This window comes from Callospermophilus lateralis, chromosome 2, assembly GCF_048772815.1.
Source record: "Callospermophilus lateralis isolate mCalLat2 chromosome 2, mCalLat2.hap1, whole genome shotgun sequence".
NCBI lineage: Eukaryota > Metazoa > Chordata > Mammalia > Rodentia > Sciuridae > Callospermophilus > Callospermophilus lateralis.
The window spans coordinates 179,570,637-179,596,104 of NC_135306.1; the positions used below are offsets into that span (position 1 = coordinate 179,570,637).

At 43.5% G+C, this 25,468-nt stretch overlaps 2 protein-coding genes across 4 annotated transcripts in view; one reads left to right on the plus strand and one right to left on the minus strand.

The window, feature by feature from the left end:
- The first annotated feature begins 1,487 nt into the window (after positions 1-1,487).
- On the plus strand, positions 1,488-14,701 carry Rcn1 (reticulocalbin 1). Its single transcript, XM_076844306.2, has 6 exons — positions 1,488-1,929; positions 6,641-6,834; positions 7,787-7,965; positions 9,414-9,474; positions 12,457-12,656; positions 13,540-14,701. The coding sequence occupies exons 1-6, from the start codon at positions 1,676-1,678 to the stop codon at positions 13,645-13,647; spliced, it is 996 nt and encodes a 331-aa protein (XP_076700421.1). The 5' UTR covers positions 1,488-1,675; the 3' UTR covers positions 13,648-14,701.
- A 5,352-nt stretch (positions 14,702-20,053) lies between these two features.
- The window catches only part of LOC143391573 (uncharacterized), a 171,561-nt gene continuing 166,146 nt past the window's right edge, over positions 20,054-25,468 (minus strand). For all 3 annotated transcript variants that reach the window (XM_076844309.2, XM_076844308.2, XM_076844310.2), the window contains one exon: positions 20,054-21,162. In XM_076844309.2, coding sequence (XP_076700424.1) covers positions 20,778-21,162 — 385 coding nt within the window. In that variant the 3' untranslated portion in view covers positions 20,054-20,777. The remainder of the gene's footprint in view (positions 21,163-25,468) is intronic.

Sequence of the window (25,468 nt, forward strand, 5' to 3'; positions counted from 1 at the left end):
CAGAATGTCTCTGAGCACTTGTCATGCTGATTTGCAACCCATGAATGGTCGGGAAACCAACACCTGGAACAACCTTGACATTTAAGCAGGCACTCAACTTATTGAAAGAATGAATGAACATCTATCTGATCACACACACAGTACAGCTATAGCTCTGCAGAATACCCGCTGCATCCAGTCCAGGCTGTAGTGGGTCCACAGTAATTACTGGTTAATTGATTGAAAGAGATCTTCATAAGAAAGGTACTTGCATCTATGCTTTTATTGATAAGCCCTCACATCCTTATTATTGCAAGACTAAAAGCACAGCCCAGTGACCTTTCTTAGAATATGAGGAAGGTTGGGAAGTATATAAAACAAGATGGAGGACATTTCTGGGAGTACAGCTCTCCAGGACTTATTTCTCCAACCATAGTTTTAGTTTTCTAGAGATCCTTAACCTGAGGCTTGTGGGTGGGGGCTTCAGAAGATCCATTAATCCTCTGACTCTTTAATCACATTCCATACCAAAACTGTGTGTGTGTGTTTTGAAAAAATACCCATGGATTTCAATGAGTTTTAAAAGGTTGATTTTAAAAGAATGATTGCTCTAGACCTACAATGTCCAATATAATAGCCAATACTATAGTGATGGCTATGTGAAACATATAATAATTTATATTAAAATGAAAATTGCAGTGCATCAGCTACACTAGCTCCATGTCATGTTCTCAATAGCCACCATCTATAGAAGGGCCCAGGCGGAGAACATTCATCATTGCAGAAAATTCTATGGGACCAAGTTTCTCAGATTGTTATCATTACAGATAGTACAGATAGGAGTTGATTCCTGTAATCCTTTGGGAAATGAATTGCCTACATTTAGAAATAAAAATATAAAAACTTGAAATCCCTATTGCTTTTGGAAAGCGGGACTATCTGCCAGCACCGACTCCATTCCCCCAGGCCGCTGGAATGCCCTGGGCTGCATTCAGATGGGCTGTATTCAGTTGGGTCACGCTGAAGTTATCCGGTGGCCCTCCTCCAGTTTGCGACCCCCACCCCCCGCCCCCAGGGGGACCACACCCACTTGGCCTCCCTGCAGTCTCTCGTGTAACCAAACTCCAAATTTTGCTAAATGGAGTTGTGTTGGGCTTAAGAGCACAGGATCGGCTGCGGGCGCTGGGCTGCGGCAGGGGTTAGGGCTCCCAGTTGGACGTTGGTGGCGGGGCGGGGGCAGCGGGGGCTTCACTACCCTTCTCCGGAACTGGAGGACCAGGAGGAATCTTATCCTGAACATCTGTTGCTTGACAAAGAACTTCCCGGTCTTCCCGCGAGCCCTCCAGTCCCCAGCCCGGTTCGCCTGGGCCCGCCCCTCGCGACGAGAGGCGGGGAGGGGCCGAGGCGAAACCCGAGCCGGGTGCCCACCACCCCGGCTGGCGACGTGGCTCGGCGGCCCCGGCCTCCCCCGGCTGCTCAGCGGCCAATGGGCGCGTGAGCCCGGCCGCCCGAAGCCGCCCGCGCGAGGTCGGGGCGCGCCCCTCGGCGGGGCCCGGGGCGGGCTCTGGCTGCGGCGCCGGCCGTCCCTCCCCCCCGGCGGTCCCAGCCCCGCAGTCGCGCTGCGAGCCCCTACAGCCGATCCGCCGCTCGCGTCGCCCGCTCCTGCCTCCCTCGCGGCCGCCCTCTCCTGCGGACCATGGCGCGCTGTGGTCGCTGCCGCCTCCTGGGGCTCGCCCTGGGGCTGCTGCTGGCGCTAGCGCTGGCGCCGCGGGCGCTGCGGGCCAAGCCCACGGTGCGCAAGGAGCGCGTGGTGAGGCCCGACTCGGAGCTGGGCGAGCGGCCGCCCGAGGACAACCAGAGTTTCCAGTACGACCACGAGGCCTTCCTGGGCAAAGAGGACTCCAAGACCTTCGATCAGCTCACCCCAGACGAGAGCAAGGAGAGGCTGGGGTGAGGCCGCGGCCCGGGCCGCGCTGGGGGTGACACAGGTGCTCGCGGGACCACTGGGCGGGAGCCACGCGGGACCGCAAAGCGAAAGCGAAATAGCGCGCGTGGTTCCGAGCGTCCGGGCCAGCCCCCTCCAAGGCGCAGCGCCCGCAAAGTTGCCTGCTGGCGCTGGGACCTCGCGTGGAGATCGCTGCCACGCCCCGGCCGGGTGGCTTCCCGCGGGGAGGCGAGAACGTGGCAGTGGCCGCGGAGCCAGGACCGAGAGAACCCGCCCCCCCCTTCTGTTGCATCAGAAGGGAGGGGAGTGTGTACAAAAGAAGTTTATCTACAGTGGCCTTTTAATGAGTTCTACCCCACAGGCTCAGGTTCTTTCTTACATCCCCGCCCCCATACCGGGAGTGAGGGGGGCCTGAGACACTTGCTAAGTAGGTCTCAAGGATGAACCAAATGGTTAAAGATGAAGGGGCAGGCAATTTGTGGGGCTTGATTCTTGGCCTGTGACTCTGGCTGGGTGTTATTGCCTGATGCCCAATTGTCCCATAAATCTGGTGTACGGGTATAAAAATACCGTTGTCAAGAGAGAGTAATTGGGGATAAGAGATGCGGGGGTGAGGGGCACGCACAACTAGAAACTGGCCCCCTGTTTTCTATTTCCAGCAGATATCCCGAAGACACCTCATGCTTTGGCAACTGTTAGGGGCAAAACGCTGGAGAGTGGCCCGTGTTGGTAGATTGTGAACTTATTTGTGGAATCAGAAACCAAAGCTGAGAAACAAAACTTTGATAGATCTCAGGGCACCCTTCCCTGGTCCCCGGAGAAGACACTAGGGCATTGTGCATAATTATCTGGAAATCCTTCCACAGAGGGACCAACAGCCAGCATGGGTCCAGATGGAGGCAGGGTTGGGGAAGGACATAGACTGCTTACTGGGCAGCAGGCTTCCAGAACCTGGCTCCTGGGGTGGAGGATCTTCGTGTTCTGCTGTAATAGAAAGAACACAGCCATCCCTGTGCTCGTGGGGCCACCAAAGGCCAGTGTGTGTAGTTAGAATATGAGGATAAATGATACCTATTGTGAGGTGCACCATCTGCCTGTTGTGATAAAAAAGATCTTTGAACTTCAAAGTCACCTCCAAACAAGTACCTTTTATTTTGCAGAGAAGTACTTTCTCTTCTTGTTTAGGACTTAACAATAGGGGCCATTGATTAAATTCAGTCTATTGTATTGCCTTGAGGCACTTGGAGACTGATTTATTCTGGGCCCCTGAGTGGCAACTATTCTGCATTGTTGCTGGAGAGGAAGGAGGGGGAGGAATGGGAGTAACTTTTTGTCCTACAGCTGCGTTTATTACCTTCATTATGTGGCCAGCCTAATGGCTAGAGCAAGTACTGGTGGAGTTGGCAGGGTTTGATCTTTGTGTGAAAAACCTTGACTTCATTCATTTATTCATACCACAAACATTGGAATGGCTATTGTGTACCAGGCACCACATTTGATATCTGGCATGCAACCTTGTGTTGTAGGCATCAGCGTGCTTATAATTAGGACAGGCAGATGCTATACCTAATCATTGTGATGATGGCATGTAAAAACCATAGCAAGCCCTTCAAGGAGAAGGAGCCCTAAGATTTCAGGTTGGAGAGAGGGACTTGGTGACTTGGAGCTGTCACCTGATCAGAGCCTGTGGGTTGACTCAGAAGTTGTCCATCATTCTTGAAGAGAGAACAGCCCATTTTTAGAGGGTTTGACCTCTCTTCTAGCCTCAAGGGATGTTAGGCCCCTAAAGGGACAGAGAAGAAGGTGAGAGTAGAGGAGGGAAACCAAGGGCAGTGTGGGAGGGACTTCAGTGTGGTAGAGATTAAATGTCCTTGAAATGCCAGAGAATCACTAAAACTGTTTGGAAAAGACTGTCAACGTGGAGAGAGTAAGTGGAGAGAGTAAGTGAGGCATGATGGGGATGCCTCAGGCAGGGAGAGGGAAGGAATGCCTGAATCCTGGATCCTGACACTGTGGCTTCTCTTGCTTTTGACTCAATGTGGGGGAGAGGTGGGAGGAGAGACCAAGGAGGACTTCTGGATCTCTGGCCTGAGCCACCAGCTGGGTAGTATGTGGGTGGAGCTTTTGGAAATTAGGGAGCAGTTCCCTGCAAGTCTGGGCTGCTGAGGGAGGACTGGCTGGATCTCGGCAGCTTTTTCCCCACTATCGGACCATCAGTTCTAAAACAGAAACCATTCTAAAGCCTCTAGAGACACCTAGGTCAGAGGGTTGCAAAGTGGGGACTCATATAGGCTGGATGCAGTTTTAAAAGTGCCTTATGTAATCATAGGGAAAAAATGTAAATTACTTGCTGCTTTTAAAATTTGACTGATTTCACATACAGACCCCAATTTTTAAAAATATTTTTTAGTTGTTTGTGAACCTTTATTTTATTTATTTGTATATGGTGCTGAGAATCGAACCCAGTGCCTCACACATGCTAGGCAAGCTCTCTACCATGAGCCACAACCCCAGCCCAGACCCCCAATTTTTTTAAACGCTCAATTGGGCAACCTTTCTTGACAACTTCAGGGAATCTCCCAGTTGCCATAGGGCCTCCTACTGGCTTTGCTCATTTTTGTTACTTGCTGAGTGTCTATGGGGTTTTCCATCATTAGTGTCTTTGGAGAGGAAAGGCACACCTCCTCTCCTTTGTTCCTCACAACATTCCTTGTGAAGTAAGTGTTCCAGCTTATAGATGGGAAAACTGAAGCTCAGAGCATCAAGTCATTTGCTCAAGATCTCAAGTAATGGGGCCAAAGCCAGAATATCGATCCAGGTGTTCTGATTAAAGCATTCAGCTTTCTCTACATCAAATCTGCCTTTCCCAGTACCTCACTCTTTGAGATTTTTTTTTCAAGAGAGAGGTCAAGCTCTTATTTATTTTTCTAACAAATAGTTATTGAGCTCCTCCTAGGTTCAGGCTAAGCTATGTCCTGGAGGTTCATTTGGTGTAAATTGAATGTACCCTTTTCTCAAAGGAAGGCTGTATGATCTGATGTCCTTAGATTTTTGTTGGCCTGAGATTCAGCTCCTTAGTGGGTAGCCAATGGGCAGGTCACCACTGTGTTTCCAGGTTTGGAGCAGTGCCTGGCACACAATAGCTGGGATTAACACTGCACAGTGCTGAAAATCTTCTGCTGTGTCTGGCTGGAATTTCCTGGGGGGAAGCCTGAAGATGCTTAAGGCTTGAGAGCTGTTAACATTGGGAAAGAAGGGACACCATAGGGGTGCTAGTAGCATTTGAACCTTTCGTTACCTTCCTGAGGAAGAAGAGTTTGACCAAGCTCCCTGGGTTCAGGTAGGAGATGGTGACTTTGAATATTTACTCCAACCCCCTCCCCACACTCATATCCTGTTCTCCTATAGTTATTAGTTATAGGAGATCAAACCATCAAGCTGCACTAATAAAGAGGTAAGGAATCCTTTTCCCTTCTTTTGTGGGGATGGTGCAGGGGGATTGAACTCGGGGCACCTATTTTGTGTTTTATTTAGAGACTCTCACTAGGTTGCTTAGTGTCTTGCTTTTGCTGAGGCTGGCTTTGAACTCACAATCCTCCTGCCTCAGCCTCCCAAGCCATTGGGATCACAGGCTGCATCACCATGCCTAGCTCATATCTCATTTTTAATTAATCAAAGATTAACTCCAATCAGAACTTTTGCTGACAAGAAAATTTTACCACTGAAGTTAATTCTAGCCTCAAAAAGTCATGGTTGGCCAGTATGACCTCATCCCAGGTAAATGAAATTAGGGGTAAACTTTTGTAGACATTAAACATAGCTTAGGAATGTCTTTGAAGTTCTCTACAGAAATGGCATTCCTAGCTTGGGACCATCTGACTTAGAGATGGACACATGGCAAGTTTCCAACCTGAAGTTTGCTTTGGACTAGTGATTAGGATACCTCAATGGAGTCCAATGGGAAATCACTGGAACCTGGGCCAGTTGTAGAGCTGTGGAGACCCCAGTGGTCTCGGGACCTTCACCGAGAGAGGAGGGGGCTTAAGCTTCTGCAGCTGCTCAAGTTTCTGGAATAGGTTCCATGCCATGGAGGTTCTTTCATCTCTGATATTTTATGCTGTGTCCAATAAGATCTGATCACTTGCTTTAAGTTCCAAGTATTTGAGTCCAAGGTGGTAAGATAAACACAAAAACCAAATTGCTTACTTTCATGATTTATGTTAAATTTTCAATTTTTTTTTTTTGGCCTTGGACCTGGAGCCCCCCCAAAATGAGTCCTTATCCTGGTTGTACCAGATACTATCTGTGTGATCTTGAAAATCATTGCATTTCTCCCTAATTTCTAAAATTAGGGAGTTGGAATACTCCAGGAAGGACAGATAAATAAATTTGATCTTCCAGGTCAACTCCAATCAGTTGGTAGTGGCCATTCCCAGAGCATTGTGGTGAGAATAATTCTGAAGTCATATCTAGGATTGTCAGGACAGAGGGGCATGGTCCATTAGTAATGTCTGTAATAGGCAGCAGTTGTATGGGAGAAGGGCATATCATTCTTGAAAGGATACATGTTAGCACTTTTTCCAACAACTAGATCACGGATTCTATTTCAGTAATTTATGCATTTTTAGATTGTGCAAGTGTTTGATCTTTCACTGGACCAAGATCACACACACCTTTATAATAATCTTGTGGGGTTTTTTTTTCCTTTTATTACAGGAAGATTGTTGATCGAATTGACAGTGATGGGGATGGCTTTGTCACCACCGAGGAGCTGAAAAGTTGGATCAAACGGGTGCAGAAAAGATACATCTATGATAATGTTGCTAAAGTCTGGAAGGATTATGATAGAGACAAAGACGATAAAATTTCCTGGGAAGAATACAAACAAGCCACCTATGGATACTACCTGGGTAAGAGGTGCTATAGGAGACATCACCCAGCTGGGGTGCAGGGAATAAGCTTCCTGAGGGGAATTTTCTTCTCTCTCATCATGCCTACCCATTTGGGGAGGTGACATACCCTCCTAAATAGAATCTGTTGAGAACAATCTGCCTACTAAGAATGGACTGAGCTGCTTACTTTGAAGTCGTTTGTGGATTTGTAGGGGAAGGTGTGAAGGACCACTAAATCCACTAGGTTGCTGCCCTACTTGGACCTGCATCTCAGAGATGCACACAGATAAGAAAGCAGAAAGGAAAAATATCTGGTACAGTTTCAAATTGTTGGTAAATTTTAGGTAGCAAGAATGGAGTGTTGTGGAGCAGTTGGAAATGGGGAGATGGTTTTCTGGAGGGTGGTTTGGGATCCAGGTCTTGAAGAATGTATTTATATTTGGAGACAGAGAGAGAGAGAGAGAGACCTGCGGGGAAGGTGGGGGGCAGCAGAGAATAGTGCATTCAGTAACATTTGGATTTAAGACAACTAGATCAAAGGAGTAATGAGGCAAGAGTGTGGTGCATAGTGCCAGGGTGCAAACCCTCTTGTTGCCTGGTAGAGACAGCAAGGAGACAAGCCTCAAGAGAACCAGGGACATACAGGTGCTCAGACTCAGGAGATACTGAAAGCCAGGCAGAGGCATTTAGACAAGACAGGGAACCAGGGAGCCTATGTACATTTTAGATCAAAGAATGTATTGACGAAAGCAGAGTTCTGCAAAAAGAAGTACAGTATTGTACCGTCTAAAGCTTATGCCCTTAACCACTTGCTCTGTTGCCCCTAATAAGCCATTAGGGCCTCTATGAAGGGATGACTTGAAGGGACAGATACTAGAGGCATTCTGAAATAAAATGTTTTAAAGAACTCAGTAGGTCAGGACCTTTTGTCCAATGCGTAATGTTTGGCTTTTCTGCATACATCCTGTAGGAAACCCCACAGAGTTCCAAGATAGTTCCGATCATCACACCTTCAAAAAGATGCTGCCACGTGATGAGAGAAGGTTCAAGGCTGCAGACCTCGATGGGGACCTGACAGCTACTCGAGAGGAGTTCACTGCCTTTCTACATCCTGAGGAGTTTGAGCATATGAAGGAAATTGTGGTGTTGGTGAGATCAATGAGGAGCCTGGGCTAAGAAAAGACCCAGGAAAGTGCTGCCCTTCATCTTATCCCTTCATCCACAGAGAGACATTTTTTTAGCCTAAAGAATTGGAGAAGGAATCTGAAGTTGAATGTGTTGAATGCCTATGTACCCAGGAAGTTAGTGCAAGCTAGCCGCTGTAACAAACAGCCCCCAATCAAAATCATTTAACATGATCAAAGCTTATTTCTTACAAAGTCCTGTAGAGGTGATCCCAGCCAGATTCATCTCCTGGGCAGTTCCCCTGTAAACACCATCAGGTACCCAGGCTATTTCCATCTTGGGCTCTGCCATCTTGTGGTTTCAAGGTCATCCTGGTAACAACCAGGTGGGAGACAAAGGAAAGAAAAGGAATAAAGAGAACGTATAGATGGTCTCTACATTTCTGGCCACGAAAAAAGACACATCCCTTCCATTTATGTTACAGTGTCCCCTTCTAGATATGAGGAGACTGGGAGAGAGAGTGTAGACATGTGCCTAGGAAGAGCAGATGGGTTTAGGGAGCAACTGGCTTGTCTCCACCTGTTTTTTAGCTTTGAGGGACTTAGAAAAAGATTTTGAGATGAAATGCACTGGATTGTTAAAAACTTATGGACTTAAGGTAGAATGGTGGTTTATAATGATGCTCCTCTTAAAGATGGGTCTTTGGAGGATAAAGGGATCAGACGCTAGGCCTTGAGTGATGAGTGTCTTGTAAGGCCTCTGAGTTATCACTTTCCAGTGTTGTTTTGGGTCCCAGGTGCCCATTTCCCACAACAATTAAATAAATGCCACCTGTTTCCTGGGCAGATGTCCTGAGCCATCTGCCACAAGTGGACTGATTTACATGTCTTCCAGATTATGCTGTGTTCTCCGGTTGGCTGTTTTCTTTGACTTGGGATGTCTTTTGAGTTGCTATGCCTATGGACAGTAAACTCATTTAATTACTGACCCTGGCAAAAGAACTAATTAGGAAGTCAAATATACTAATTCCAAAGTAGAATACATTCAAAAGTCAGATATACTTTTATTATTTAATTATTTGTGATGTCATATTTCTCTGATTATTCAGTGGTCCTGGTCCTGGTAGCTCTGGAATCTGTTTTTGTGATTATTCATCCAGTGGTCTCACAGACTCCCCCCAGCTTGACTAGATGGTGAAGATTGCTTGGGTTGGCAGGGCTTCCTGATGGATTCACAACACCTCTGGGCTTCTAGGCACATTTCTCTTTAGGGAAGGATTTTTGCTTTTAAAATTGTGGGAAGGAGGAGTAGGGACAGAATCCATTGTCTGTTTTAACAGGTGAACTAGTGCCTGAGCAGGTAAGGGAATGGGCCTGGAATCACCAAGTATGAGGCCATAAGAGATGGACATTAGAATTCTCAGCTCAGAGCACATGACCCTCTTACATTGTATTTTGCCCTTTGCTTCCTAGGAAACTCTGGAGGACATCGACAAGAATGGGGATGGGTTTGTGGACCAGGATGAGTACATTGGTGAGTGCTGGCCTGGAGTTGCTCAGCTGTCCTCGTGGGGCAACTTTCTTCCACCCACAGACATCTCTTAAAGCAGCAGCTGCTGGGACTTCCCAGTGGGGAGGGCCTTCCACCCCATTTGTTATATCAGCCCTAGTGATGCTATGTCAGGGGATCATTATTTAGCCTTCCATCAGCCCAGCCTAGAATCCCTGAGCAGATGCAGCAGCAATGGTCAGTAGAATTGTTTATGTACCTGAGCTCTCTGCAGAAAGGTATCCTTTTCAGAGAATGAATCTTCTACCAAGTGCCCAGTTGCCCAATGACATAAGCATTTTGTGCCTCTTATTTTCCATCCAGGGGTTGTCCATTCCTAGCATTGTGATCTAAAGACGTTCACTAAAGCAGTGTTGAGAAGTGCATTTTCAGGTCTCTGTGAGCACTGGCTGGCTGAAGCTTGAGTTCTCACTGGGGTCACATGCCACCATTGCTGGGTAGAGCCCTCCCTGGTAGCCCAGTGTCCCCCCGTCCCCCCAAGCATAAAGGAGCAGGCGACAAGGAAATGTGCATTTTGCTCCAGAAACTGCTGAGGCACGTGGCTCCAACTGCATACTGCCTTCTCATGACAGCTCTTGTATTCCCATCCCAACTTTTTAAGTCAAAGCTGGAAAATCAATTGATTTAAGTGGTCACCTATGAGAGAGGAATGCAATAATATAATTTTCATATACATATTTAATGGAGACAGTTAATTATCTTTGTATGTAAACCTAGAGTTGCCTTTACTCTCTTGTTTTGTGGTTGTATTATTTTCCCACCCCACATAACAAAGACACGTACCTTTAGTAATGATGAACAGAGTTTCTGCTCATCATTAGAAATTATATTTGGTTCTGAGAACTGAACAGTTGCCTGTCTGTCTTTGGTAACAGACAGGTAGCTCTTGCCACAGTAATTAAAGTGATCTTGGTGGTGCTACCCTTTAGAAAAAAATGCTGATAGCTACCTCATCATGCAATCAGAGGTGCCTTTCAGTTGCTAGGTACACGTGAGTGGGAAGTGTTCAGCACCTTGGAGGTCTCACTGTGACAGTGGTGGTAGAATTAGACTGACAGAAAAGGCAGACTGATACAAAAGCAAACAATGTAGCACTTTTGTTTAGCAGCCTGTGCTGTTCTGGGTCCTCCTGAACTCTGCATTGAAATGGTGCAAGTCAGGGGCAGAACTCTGTGAGTGGCTCTGCCTAAAAGAAATGTTCCATTCTTTACACCAGGCAGAGAGGGAGGTAGGGGCATTGTATATGAAAATCGAATTTCGAGTGACTTGCAGTCAGAAAGACCTGCTGTATTGACTTCTTTTCATTTTGGGGCAGCCTCTTCTTCAGGCAGGGCTGAGTGGGAAACAGGTGATGGTGTGGTATAGTGGAAAGGGCACTGGAATCAAGAGCACTGGCTTCTCTACTTAATAGCTTCACAACCCTGAGAGAGTCATGTAACTCTAAGGCTCAGTTTCCTAGTCTGCAAAATGGGAAAACATAGCTTCCATCCTTGTAGGATTGATTGAAGTACAGATTAGCTAATATGTGGGGCAGCCCTTTCTCAAAAACAATGAGTAAATATTAGGTGTGGGCTTGCCTTGTTGCTACCTTAGAGCCAAAATTCAAGCCAAAAGCTTTCATTCCTTTCCTGCTTCATTTACCACCTGATGGTTTTTCCTTTATTGAAATTTCATATTACAAAGAGTTTTTCCTCTACCTTGAAACTTTATTACAAAGGTTTTCTACATTGAAACTTGATTATAAAGAGTTTTCCTTATATTGAGCCTTTTTATTTATTTAAAATATATATATATATATATATATATATATATATATATATTAGATGTTGATGGACCTTTATTTTATTCATCTATTTTTATGCAGTGCTGAGAATGGAACCCAGCTTATTACAATGAACTTTTCTCTACACTGAAACTGCATTACAGTGTTTCTTTTCTGTATTGCAACTTTTTAAAAAATGATGTTTCTAAACTGTGCTCCCATCAAAGACAAACTGCCCACAGTTCAGACTCTTTTCTAAAAATAAGCAATGTATAAATGTTTCTTTCTTTTCTTGCTATTTTGGAAATGTGGGTAATGGTCTGTCTTATGGAATTGTTTTAAGGATGGAAAAAAAAAGAAAAAGAAAGCCCTTTGGAAATAACATAATTGACAATAGTTATAAGCACAGTGGTTAAGGCCATGGGTTGGAAGCAGAGCACCATGTTCCTGTGCAGCCTCAAGCTCAGACTAGCTGTGGTTTGCAGGGAGGTTATGCCTGTTTTCATCTGTAAATTGGAATCACCAACTACACCTAGCTCATATGGTTGTTAGGAAATCAAATGAAAGAAAAAGCGTGTAGAATACTTTCAGTTATCCTGACCAGTGTAGAAAATGCTCTGAGGTGGTCATTATTACAAGTTTTCACCTTTATGTACCAATTTGGGTTACAGAGGCTCACAAAAACAACCCATTTGATCTTCCTAATAACCATGTGATTTACCTATTATTATCTCCATTTTACAGACACGGCCCATGTGGATGTGTCTTTGCTGACAGTTCTTACAGACAGACAAATTTAAGGCTCATTCACCGAAGTAATCTAATTCCAGTACAGAACTAAGTCAAGAGTCAAGTTCACTTCCTGGATCCTAATCTCAGGATTAGGTCTAGGTCTTCCTAGTCCACCAGGTGGCCTTCAGAGTGGATAAATCATTGCATTATAATCACCAAGAACCTGCCCACCAGCTGCTTGAGTTAGGTCTGTTGATGGGGCTGGGGATGTGGCTCAGTGGTGGAGCGCTTGCCTAGTATGCCTGAGGCCGCGGTTCCTTCCCCAGCACCACCAAACCTAATGACACTAAGAGGTAGGAGGTAGGTCTCTTGATTGGTCATCACCCTTCCAAAACCTCAAGGGGTCAAGTGTTTTGACTTCTCCTTTCCCTCTTGAACGCTTTCCTTTCTAGCCGATATGTTTTCTCACGAGGATAATGGCCCTGAGCCAGACTGGGTTTTGTCTGAACGGGAGCAGTTCAGTGACTTCCGAGATCTGAACAAGGATGGGAAGCTGGACAAAGACGAGATTCGCCACTGGATCCTCCCTCAAGATTATGACCATGCCCAGGCCGAGGCCAGGCACCTGGTATACGAGTCGGATAAGAACAAGGTAGTTCAAATGTTTGGGATCATTGATTGAAAGGTGACAGTTTACATAAGATTGCTTTGTTTGCCTCTGGTGATAGCACTGGCCCCTGTGGCCCTGTCATGCTGACTTCCTGTTCTTCCCCTGCAGTAGAGACCTGTAAACTTGAACCAGATCACGGTAGCCCACGGTGAGCTCACTGGGCCCAGACTCCTCTGGACAGCCAGCTGCGAGCCACAAACTCTCATTGAGTCACACCTTTCAGGATTGAAGAACCAGCAACTTGGATGTGGGCAGGGCAGGGAATTAAAGCAAAACATGCCTGCCCTAAGACAAGCTTATTCATCCATTCGTTCAGTTACCAAATGTTCATCAGGCTTCTGGGATATGCCAGGCGCAGGGAAGCTTGTCCCCCCCACAACCCAGATATCCTTGGGCAGGCTCCCACTTCTGGTTCTAATGCGAGTACTTTATGATCTACTGATATCAAAATAAATAAATACAATTAATAAAAAAAGTCCTGCTCCATCCAACTTTGCTAGTTGCCCCAAATTCCCAGGTTATTCAAACAGTCAGGTCGTGCAGCTAGGCTATAAAAGGGAAGTGGAATTCTTCAGGGCCTGTTTGAACGTGCTTGCACTGCTTGTAGACATAAATGGATTCCAGCTTCTGAATTACTCAGGGACCTACCTGATGTACTTTTGCACAGCTTTTATAGCAAGAGGATGTTACAGTTTGGAATTTTGAAGTGCAGTAATGGTAGATGAAAGGGGAACCCGGAAGCTTTTGAATTATTCAGTGTAGCATTTAAAACATTGCAAATCAATGAACTAGCATGGTTTTCATGATGAACGGTAGACTCACAGTTACCACAGCTTCCCTGACAGCTCTTCCCTCTCTCCTGCAGGATGAGAAGCTAACTAAAGAGGAAATACTGGACAACTGGAACATGTTTGTTGGAAGCCAAGCTACCAATTATGGGGAAGATCTCACTAAAAATCATGATGAACTTTGAAGAGACACTCACTATAATGTGGCAGATTGTCATACGCTTTCATTTATTGTCTTGGGTGGTTGCTACAATTGTCTAATTTACAGTAGTTGTGTCCCCCCCAAAAGCAAGTTTACACCTCAGATTGGGGTACAAATGATTTTTTCACTCAAGATTTACTGGAAAATGGTCATCACTATTTTTTCAGTAAGATTTCTCTCAAAGTACATTACAGTCTTGGCAAATTGCAATTCTGCATGGGGACACATTGCTACAACATGACTTTTTAAGTTTTTTTCCACTAAATTTAAACGAAGGGAATGAAACTTGAAAAAAAAAACCCTATTATTCTTAAGTTTGGGTGGGAGGGGCAGTATATGGAGTGACTGCTACATATTTTAACTATCAGGGTTTTTTGTTGTTTGTTTTTTTATTATTTGCCACTGCTAAAAAGTTGGAGAAGTAAAAATTCTGATGAAGCTAGATAGTGGCATTGTCCCAGGTAGCCTTATTTCCGAGCAAGTCTAACATTTCAGATTCTTTCTTCCTTTTTACTCTGAGCTGTTACTGTAAGTGGTATATAAAACCTCTGTGCATTTTTATGTACAGACCTGCTAATGTGCACAATAAATCCACATTTCCTTTTTGTTTTTATATAAACTGAGAAACAATCAAGAAAGATAATGTGAACAAGAAAGGAGTTTTAGAGGTAGGGAAAAGACGAATGTCAAGCATTTGAAGAACTATAGGAAAATGATAAACATTTTAAATATACTTGAGAAAATTTTCTTGACAAGTAAATGAGGTAGGTCTGATCTTTGAAATAGTAAATAGAAATACAGTCCGTTTCTTCAATGATCCTCAATTGGAATGAGGCCGTGGGATCACAAGAAAGCAAAATGTAGTGGAATTCATTAGTGAACATGAATCCCTCACCTCGGATCTGCCTCCGGGATTGTTGACACCGTGGGATTGGGACTGTGATGTTCCGAGCCATTGACTGAACTGGCAGAAATGATGACTACAAGTTGAAATTCCACCTTGTGAGTAGGAAGTGAAATAAAGGATCCCGAGAGGATTTTCTACTGTGTCCTGTGTGTTTGACTTCACATAGACTGTTCGTGGCATCGTTATTCATACATAATTAAACAGTGCAATGGGAGTCCATGGATAAGATCATAAAGCTTCTGGGTTTTTAAAACCCAGTTACTAGAATGTCCAGAATATATCCATATTTACTAATTTAATAAATCTGTACTTAACAACATCCTTTCTCTATGCAGTTTGGGCATCTGCAGGTCATTTAAAGATATTTCTGAGACCGGTTTCAGTTGGAAAATCCAAGGCCTAAGAGACCCTGGAGGATCGGGTCCCCACCTCCCTCCTCTGCATTATCTCCTTACCCTCTTCCTTTTACATCCCATCCCATACTCATATTGCAGCCCCACTGACTTTCTGGTTATCGAACACACCCGTGGCATTCCCAGGACTGGACCTTTACACCTGCTGCCTCCTTAGATTCAGATCGCCCATCTCTCATCCTCAGGAAATGAGTGTAATACCATCTTAGTGAGGCCTTCTCAGTGTCCCCACTACTTAAAGTAGTCCTCCCTCGAGTCCCTAGCTCATTTCCCTGTTGTATTCTTGTTAGGCATTAACATTTGTATTTTGTTTCCCAGGGCCATTGCTCAAATTTCAGCCACACGGGTGGTTTGCAATGGCAAATTTTCATGGTTCTGGAGACCAGAGTCTGAAATCACGCAGGGCTGTGTTCCCTCCAGGGTCCCTGAAAGAGAATACTTACATGCTTCTGGTTTCTGGTGACACTAGGAGTGCCTTAGCTTGTGGCTCACTCCTATCTCTGCCTCCAACTTCAATATGGACTCTGCCTCTTTTCCCTGGGTCTCCCCTTGGCATGTCTCTTATAAAGACACTTTAATCAGATTTAGAGCTCTTCACAATCCAGGATGATCTCTTCTTGAGATTCTTAATGACAGCCGCAAAGACACTTCTTCCAAATAAAGTCACATTCACAGGTTCTGGGGGTTGGGGGGGGTAGATCTGTCTTTTGAAGGGCTACCATTCCACCTTCAGTTTCATTTGGCCTTGTTTGTACATCGCCCCTCTCTCCTAAGCAGGAATGTAAACTCCATGAGAATAGCACTCTGATCTGTCTCGTTTACTGCTGTTGGCAGGGACCTAGAAGAGTAGAGTCTGGCATACAATAAATGCTCAGTAATCATTTGCTTAACAAATTAGAGGCTGGTAGTTTTAATCAAAAGGAATATTCACCAGCAAAAAAAAAAAAAAAAAAAACTGCAAAAATATAAAAATAGCTAATACTTAATGGATGATGAGTTAAGCAATTTGCCCAAGATTCTATATTCATTTAATAATGGCAGGGCCAGCACTCAAATCCAGATGTTTCTAGCTCCCCAAATCTCTGCAATTTAGCATTAAGTTGTACTGCTGCAAATCTCTGATTCTCATGTTTTCTCTTTATTTCTTTGCTTACCCACAGCATATGGTTATGTGGTCAGGAAATGAAAATAACTCCACTCAGCTAGAAACAAGCTGATTTTTTTTTTTTTTCTAGCAATGAAAACCTGTTTTTAGGAAAATGAGAAACTTGCTAACCTTATGTAACCTAAGCATAAGCATAACATTTTTATAAGGTGCTAATATTATTTTTCCTGAAAAAAGGGAATACTGGTTGATTTATTAAGTTGTACATAGTAGGGACGCTAGATATATTTGGAACATTAGGTTTTTCTTTTCAAGTCAGTGCACATAAGAAGAGTAATCTTCAAAGAGACTTAAGCTTCTGGGGCTGAATTTAACACTATTTAAAGAAAGAAAACCTTAGCCAGGGGATATAGCTGTTAACATGGTGATTTGTAAAACCTTAGATTTCTAATAAGGTCTGACTGTTTCAAGGAAAACATATTTTGTTTCTAGGTAACATTTCAACTCTGATTATGAACAAATGCTACAAAATTGATCTGTAATGGGAAATACTGTAATGTCACAAGGCATTATTTAATGCTTAATGTGACTGAAAGCATTAATTGCTAGGAGCCATATTCTGTCTAAGCAAAACATGAACACACATTTTGTACCTCTCATCTCTTCCTGTAGGTTTCTGAAGGAATTCGAGTGTAACAAAAATGTAGTTAGAAAATCTGCGGTACCTGAAGATTTTCTTCACCTGCTTGATTATTGCACTTGTCCCCTTGTTAGCAAACGCACGAGTCACATCTGCTCAGAAGTACCCGGCAAACAGCAGGAGCAACATGGCTGCTTATTAGCAGCTCAGCTAAAATAGCTTGTGAAGAGTGAAGTAGTAATGGCTGACAATTTTTCTTTTAAGTCTCTCTAGATTTATTTTTGCCACTTTATAATAAAATCTCTGCTTTCTCCAAGAACATGCATATGAGATCTGGCTGTCTCTTCTGTAGTTTTAAAACAAATTTATAGTGCTAGAATTTCCCAGTAAAATCCAGTGAGTGCCATAATATTCACTGCTTTGACTCACAGTGAAGTATTAAAAATTTAAGCACTAGAAAGATTATGTCATCATTTCTTAAACTTATGAGATTTACCCAAACGTGGGATTATTTTTAAAGAAAGCATCTTCATTCTCAATTCTGGTGAGCCCTGGGGGGGACACACTCCCCAGGTGTAAAGCATCCCTCCCCCATCCCAGGCTGTTTTCTTACCTCTGTCATTTTTCTCACATAAAATAGAAAACAGTGTCTGATTTCCCATAGAATTGCATCAAAGAAAATGAATGTAACAATAGGGTATTTTCCAACCTTGAAGATATCTGTGTAAGCGGGTACATAATGCATTTCTTCTAGGATAAATTCTAGTAGCTGTATACCAGGCACAATGCCAGTACTTACAGACATTTCTCATGCAACTCTTTCAACTGCCCTATGAGGTTGGTACTTGAAAGAAAGAGAAAGAATGGGTTATGCTAGGTAACAAACAGCCCTACTATCCCAGGGCTTTGAAGCAACAGAAGCTTAATTGTCTATTTTTGCAATGCTGGCTGGGGGCTGAGCTGTTGTTCATGGCAGTAGTAGTGCACATTTACCAGAATTGGCAGAGCACTCGCCCAGCACATGCAAGGCCCTGGGTTTGATCCTCAGCACCACACAAAAATAAATGAAACAAAGGTATTGTGTCCAACTACAATTAAAATAAATATTAAAGAAAAAGAAAGAAAGAAAGCCAAACACAGGTAATTGAATGCTACCACCTGAAAATGATCCATGTCATTCTTGCCCACTGACATTGTTCAAAGCAAGTCACATGGCCATATCTAATTTGAAGAGAGCAGGGAAGTTGAAAATCCTTCTGTTGAAAACATTGGGGGACAGTGCCTGTGGTCACTACAGCATTATTTTCCCTATGTCACAAATCAGGGAATGTAGAGGAAAGTAATATTCAAAGGCACACAACTCATAAACAAGGTGACTATGTCATTGATTGTTCAGACCAAGACACCATTGACAATGAAAGGGGCCAGTTTTAATCAATATCTCTCCAAATCCTGGCCCACCTTCCCTGCCCATTTTGGAATTTTAGAAAGACCCACTCCATTCTTCTGGCTGTGCCTCTCCCTGTGGTTGAGAACGTCCTGGGCCAAAGGGTTTTGCTGACTCAGAGCCAGGGCCACCTTTTCTAAATATGCCTTCAAGTCCTCATAAGACCCCAGAAGTGCATGCCCAAAGGACCCCAAACATCTTCAAGCCTTGGTTGGCCTCTTCCCCAGGTATTCTTCCAAAAGGCAGGCAAAGTAGTAAGCACATGCATAGCTAGTTAGACTAGTCAAATGTCAGCTGTTGGAGAGTGGACTCAATTTGATCATGCAAGCTGATCAGCGGAGAGTGGACTCAATTTGATCATATACACTGCAATGGTTTGAATATGTTCCCCCAAAATTCATATGCTAAAATCAAAGTCCCAATGTAATGGTATTAAAAGGTGGGACCCTGTAGAGGAGATTAAGTCATGAGGATTAGTGCCCTTATAAAGGGCTAGAAAGAGCTAGTGAGGTCCTTCTTTTGCCCCTCTACTCTTCCATCATGTGAGGACACAGCCACAAGACAACATCTTGGAAGCAGAGAGGAATACTTGCCAGACACCAAAGCTGCTGATGCCTTGATCTTGGATGTTCCAGCCTCCCAAACTGCAAGAACTTCCTTCTTATAAATTACCCAGTCTGAGGCATTTTGTTACAGCAGCAGGAATGGACACGAAGCCCATTGAGAGAGAGAAAAAGGGTGGAGTGACCCATGGACTATTTGGCAGTTTTACCTCTCTCTAGAACCCACAAGTATTAGCCCATGATGCTGGGATAATCAGAAGTATTCCAGGAGAACTTAGACATGTGGTTTCCCTGCAGAGAAGGCAGATCCAGATACAAATCCAGGTCTCACTAATGGTGGACCTGTTGTTTTCATTATTTCATTAAATTGCCTCTGATTAAGAATTTTTTGGTCAAATTACTACTACTATCCCCATGATTTTCAAAGACTGGTGGTATAGAATGGTGTAACATAAAAATTCAGGTTTACTGTGATGAGATGCATAGCTGGCAACACAGAAAATGGATTCAAAGACCCAGCTGGATTAGAGTTCTAGCTCTGCCGGGCAGAAGTTTCACAGTCTGGGTGGACAGATCACTTCCTCCTGAGGAGCCTGTCCTGATTCCACAGTGGGCATAATAATAATGATGATTACAAAACTCAACTCTCAGAGTGGTTATGTAACTAAGGTGAGATAATGCATGTGGCCTTGAAGATGGAGGTGATGCGTGAGTACTAGAATTTCTCCTCACTGACCTGCTTGAGAAAGTCAAGTGTCAGAGCTCATGTAGATAATGCCTACAAACATCAGGCTGCAGGTTGTAAATCTTCCAAGCTTTAGAATCACCGTGTGAAGTGTCTTTAAAATCTAAAAATTGATCTAGTTGAAATTTGATGGGTCTTAATGGCAAATGGATTTGTTTATACCACAGTGAGGATATTCCAAAGCTATTTATATGTGGTGGGGATTTGGAACTCAGTTCCATAGCAGACCAAGAGTCTCCATTTATTTAAAAGCATTCAGGAGTCCAACTGGAAAAAGGTCTTTAGGGATCATGTTTTCCAGATGAGGCAACTGAGATCCAGAGAGATAAAACCCACAGTTTTCTGGGGGTCAGGTTGAGGCCGAGACCAATTTTGAACTCAAGCCCCTTTTCTGCCTCCAAGGATCTTCTTTGAAGCTTTAGTTAATGATAACACTGGCCATACAGAACAAGGATAAGGATCAAGTAAGGTCCTGACCACAAAGCATTCTGTGTAGGTGGCACTCAGAAAGTGACAACCATTTTTGTTATTATCCCAAAGGATGGTCTTCACATATTTCAGCATCAAAGATTTATTTTATTCATAGCTACTCTTGGCTTCAAGTATGGATCTAACAGATAAGCATCAAAGGATTGTTTTTTGGTTGTTTTTAAACATATGAAATGAAGGTGATTTTTCCAGCACCAGAGTTCACATCCCTACTCCCCACCCCATCCCCCATAGACCACATGATTATTAGCTGAAAGAAGCTGAAGATGTTTAATGAGTCATTTCGGATCAATGATCTTCAACCAGGCCCAGCTGGTGAGATATTGATAAGGAAGTGTGCGATGCAGAGAAGAGCAGTTGACTTACAGGAAGTGAATGGGGCTCCTTTGCAAAAATGGATCCTCCAGGGCCTGGGCTGGCCTGGGCCTCAGGGTTGGTGCAGGCTGGAGAGGCAACATTATGTGGTGGCTAAGAGCATGGGCTTCGAGTCCAGTGGCCTTTCCTTGGCTTCTTGCTTCTACTCTGCAAACTTTACTTTCCTCTTCTGTAAAAGGGCAGCGAGAACAATACCTGTCTTACGAGGTTGGCTGTGATGGTCCAAGGGATACACTGTGCAAAAATACTTGGCCCAGGGTCTTATGCAAGGAGGTGATTCATTGACAGAGTTAGATGACTCTTAAAAAACTTTGAAGCAGTTAATAGCCATTTAAAAGGCAAAAGACATATCTAATAAATCAGAAGAAATTTCAGAGAGAATAATCTAAACTTAATTTTACGAGCAATTCCATATAGAGTGTGCGCAATTCATACAGAAGCTAGGCACATCAGCTTCAGGAGGCCCTTCCTGAAGTCTTCGGGGAGGCCTGCTGGCTTGCTGGTGGCTGGATTCACAAAGACGTGGACTGAAGACCCCGTGGTACAGGCCAAAGCATCAAACTGAGCCAATTTAGGATGGCCAAAGAAAAAGCCATCAGAGAGGTCACTGTGATCTACTGAAGGTGGCTCCTCGGTGTGCTTAGGTGGAAACAGAGCAAGTCGGTAATGCACGCTGGAGTGACCCACTTTCTCCACCGCCAAGGCAGCCACTGGGATCTGAGGGAAGCTGATGGGTGAGTAGTAGGTGCACTGATTGGTCACCATGAACCCCACCATAGGAGACGACAGTAGGCTGGTTTTCAGGCCACAGTACCTAGAAGGTAGAATCATAATGCATGCTCCAGGTTGCCAAGGCACTGTCCCCCAGCCCAAAGGCAGTGTGCTCCAATGATCAAGGGCCCTAGCCCCAAAGTGCCTTATTCAAATCCCAGTTCTGAGCCAGGCCTGGTGGCACATAGCTCTAATCCCAGTGACTCCAGAGGCAGGAGGATTGCAAGTTTGAGGCCAGCCTCAACAACTTAGTGAGGCCCTAAGCAACTTAGCAAGACCCTTCTTAAAAAAAAATAAGTAAATAAAAAGGGCTGGGAATGCAGCTCAGTGGTAGAGCACCCCTGGGTTCAATCCCCAGTATCTAAATCAATCAATCAATCAATAAAAATAAATCTCAGTTCTGCCACTTACTAGCTGATACTAACTTCTCTTCTTGGGCAAGATACTAACTTCTCTGTGCTTCGGTTCCTACATATATATATATATATATATATATATATATATATATATATATATATCATAAATGTGAGAATTAAAAGGTGAATGTACACCATTTACTATAGCAACATTAAACATTGACTTTTCTAATATAATTACGTCCATCTTGTCCTTGCTTCATGATGAAAGAGGCAGGAACTTTGGTGCTAAATAAGAGAGAAAACTCATTTATCAGGTTCAGTGAGTTATTGTGTCTCATGTCTGCTACTAGATTCCCATCTCTTTAAGGATAGGAGCTGTGTCTCATTCATTTTTAAAGTTTGTTGAATAGAAATGAATTGGCATTTGCGATAAGACTTGGCGGGCAGCGAGAATGGGAAATGGAAAGCGTCATGCTGCTTTCCAGCCCCTCTCCACCTTCCCACCCATTTGTGATTTAAACATTTTCATCACATCATCTTATTGTCTCCTTTTCTTGAAAATATATTAAGATTAAATGTGAGGATTAACTGTGAGGGAACAGCTACGTGCTGTGTATAGGTCTGACTACCAAGTTGTTCATGGAGGAGAAACAGACACAGACCCCAGGCTCCACTCCGAGAGGGCACTGAGTGGCTGTGGGCAGCCACACTGGGAACCCATCGCTGTCACCCATGGTGACATTAGATATGTTCACTTCCTCACTTGGAACAAGCTGTAGAATGAAAAAGATCCGATTACAGAACAGTAGGTCCTGTCCCACGCTATCTCATTTGCTATACTAGAACATATTAGCTTATGGCCATATTGACTTAAACAAAACCTTGGACGGATAAACTGCAAAATGTTCTCAGTACTTATCTCATAGGAGAATTTGGGGGAAATGTGGGGTTTTGGCGGGGGGGGGGTTGTTTTTCGCTTTTTTAAAAACTTGTATGAATGTTCTAAACTGAACATGATTCGCCTTCAAATGAAGAAAAACGTTTTTAAATGACAGTGAAGTTCATTTTTTTTTTTTTTAGTAAAATAAAAGCTTCAAGAGATGAGCCATTTGAATTAACAAGACTCCTTTTGTCCTTGAGCACCTCCTGCCACCCACCTGAAGGCTTCCTCATAAGTACTAAAAAACAAAAATATCATAGACTGGGTGGCTTATCAACAATAGAAATTCATTTCTCACGGTTCTAGAAGCTAGGATGTCCAAGATCAAGGTGCCAGCAGAGTGGTGTCTGTTGAAGTTCACTTCCTGGTTCACAGATAGCATGACTGTGTCGTCACATGACAGAAGGGATGAGGGAGCTCTCTGGGGTCTCTTTTATAAGGGCACTGATCCCATTCATGAGGGTCCTGCCCTTGAAACTAATCAATTCCCGAATGCCCCATCCAAATACCCTCGCATTAAAGATTAGCTTTCAACACATGAATGGTGGGACACATGCATTCAGTGCATAGCAGAAGGAGTGCAGGGTGGGGGGGGGGAAGAGAAGAGCCTTGCTTTGCAGCTTGACCCCAAGATCCAGTGAGAATCAAATTCTCCCATTTTCTTTCCCCTAGCCTCTCTGTTGCTACTGCTTTTCTATGCTCTGCCACAATTTTCCTCTTTCCTTTAAGAGAGCAGACAGTAAATAAATGGTGCCTCTTCCCACCAGGAGAGTAATATTTCATGAGCTCCTTGTTTTCTGTGTGAGCTCAGACACGATGCTTTTAAATAATTGAAATGCAGGAGTGCATTTAAGCGAAGCCATCAACTGAGCACCTGTTATATGTCAGACCTGTGCTAGGTGCTTTACACTTTATATTCATTTCTCAAAATAACCCTGCAAGGTGTTTAATTTCCCCTAGTTTACAGGGAAGAAAATAAAGCAGAGGGGTCGAACAAGTTTCCCAAGGTTGCATGGAGTAAATAGTGGACTTGAACCCAAACTTCAGGCTCTCTAGATACAAGGATCCCACTTTTTGCTCCACCCCAGATTTCCAAATGGTGAAACAAAAATCTATATTTTAGTTCAGTGGATGAACTGCATTTTCTTCAGGTGATTCTGTGACTGTGGAGAAGCTTTATTACATTAGACAATATGCCCCATGTTTGCAGTGTATTTGGGTTAGTGAGAGTCCCTAGTGAGAGTTTTTTTGAACTATGGCTTTTATTTTAGATTTTATTTTATTTTTTATTAAGGTGTGTATAGGTGTACATACTTTCAAAAAGACAACTAGTTGCTCAAGTCTTATCACAAAATAAACAAAAAAACCCACAGCATATTTCTGGCCGATTATATATTCATTAGTTATAGATGTTCTTAGAATTAGTTGTAGATATTCAAGATGAATTCATTTATTATGCAACCTCCACTGCTCTTTGTTGGATGCTGAGTGCTACAATTTGGATAAGTGTTCCCCAAAGGCACTGTGTTAAAGCATTGGTCCCTAGGGTGGCTCTATTGGGAGGTGGTGTAACTCTTAGTGGGAGGGGTCTCTGGGAGGTCCTTATGTCATTGAAGGCACACTAACAAAAAGAACTGTGGCCTGCACACGGTGATGCACACCTGTAATCCCAGCAGCTTGGGAGATTGAGACAGGAGGATCATGAGTTCAAAGCCAGCCTCAGCAACAGCAAGGCACTAAGCAACTCAGTGAGACCTTGTCTCTAAATAAAATACAGAATAGGGCTGGGGGGGGAGAGCAGGAACATGTCTCAACATCATGAAGGCTATCTACACTAAGCCCAGGCCAACAGCATTCTAAGTGGAGAAAAATTAAAGGCCTTCCCTCTAAAAACTGGAACAAGACAGGGATGCCCTCTTTCACCACTTGTATTTAACATAGTTCTTGAAACACGGGCCAGAGCAATTGGACGAAAGAAATTAAAGGGATATGTATAGGAGAAGAAGAACTTAAATTAGCACTATTTGCTGAAGATATGATTCTATACCTAGAAGACCCCAAAAGCTCCTCCAGAAAACTTCTAGAACTAGTAAATGAATTCAGCAAAGTAGCAAGATATAAAATCAACACCCATAAATCAAAGGCATTTTTGTAGATCAGTGACAAATCCTCTGAAAGGAAAATAAGGAAAACTACCCCATTTATAATAGCCTAAAAAAAAAAAAAAGAATACTTGGGGATCAACTTAACGAAAGATGTAAAAGATCTATACAATAAAAACTACAGAACTCTAAGGAAAGAAATCAAAGAAGACCTTAGAAAATGGAAAGATCTACCTTGCTCTTGGATAGGCAGAATTAATATTATCAAAATGACCATACTTCCAAAAGCACTATACAGATTTAATGCAATTCTGATCAAAATCCCAATGGCATTCCTCATAGAAATAGAAAAAGCAATCATGAAATTCATCTGGAAAAATAAGAGACTCAGAATAGCTAAAGGAAAGAAGAGTGAAGCAGGTGGTATTGCTCTACCAGAACTTAAACTATAGTACAGAACAGTAGTAACAAAAACAACATGGTATTGGCACCAAAACAGACTGGTACACCAATAGTACAGAACAGAGGACACAGAGACTAACTCACAAACTTATAATTATCTTATGTTACACAAAGGTGCCAAAAACATACATTGGAGAAAAGATAGCCTCTTCAACAAATGGTGCTGGGAAAACTGGAAATCCATATGTAACAAAATGAAATTAAATCCCTATCTCTCATCATGCACAAAACTCAACTCAAAGTGGATCAAGGACCTAGGAATTAAAACAGAGACTGCATCTAACAGAAGAAAAAGTAGGCCCTAATCTTCATCATGTCGGATTAGACTCCAACTTCCTCAATAAGACTCCTATAGCACAAAAATTAAAAGCAAGAATCAATAAATGGGATGGATTCGGGCTAAAACGTTTCTTTTCAGCAAAATAAACAATCTGTGAGGTGAAAAGAGAGCCTATATCTTGGGAGCAAATTTTTACTCCTTCCGTA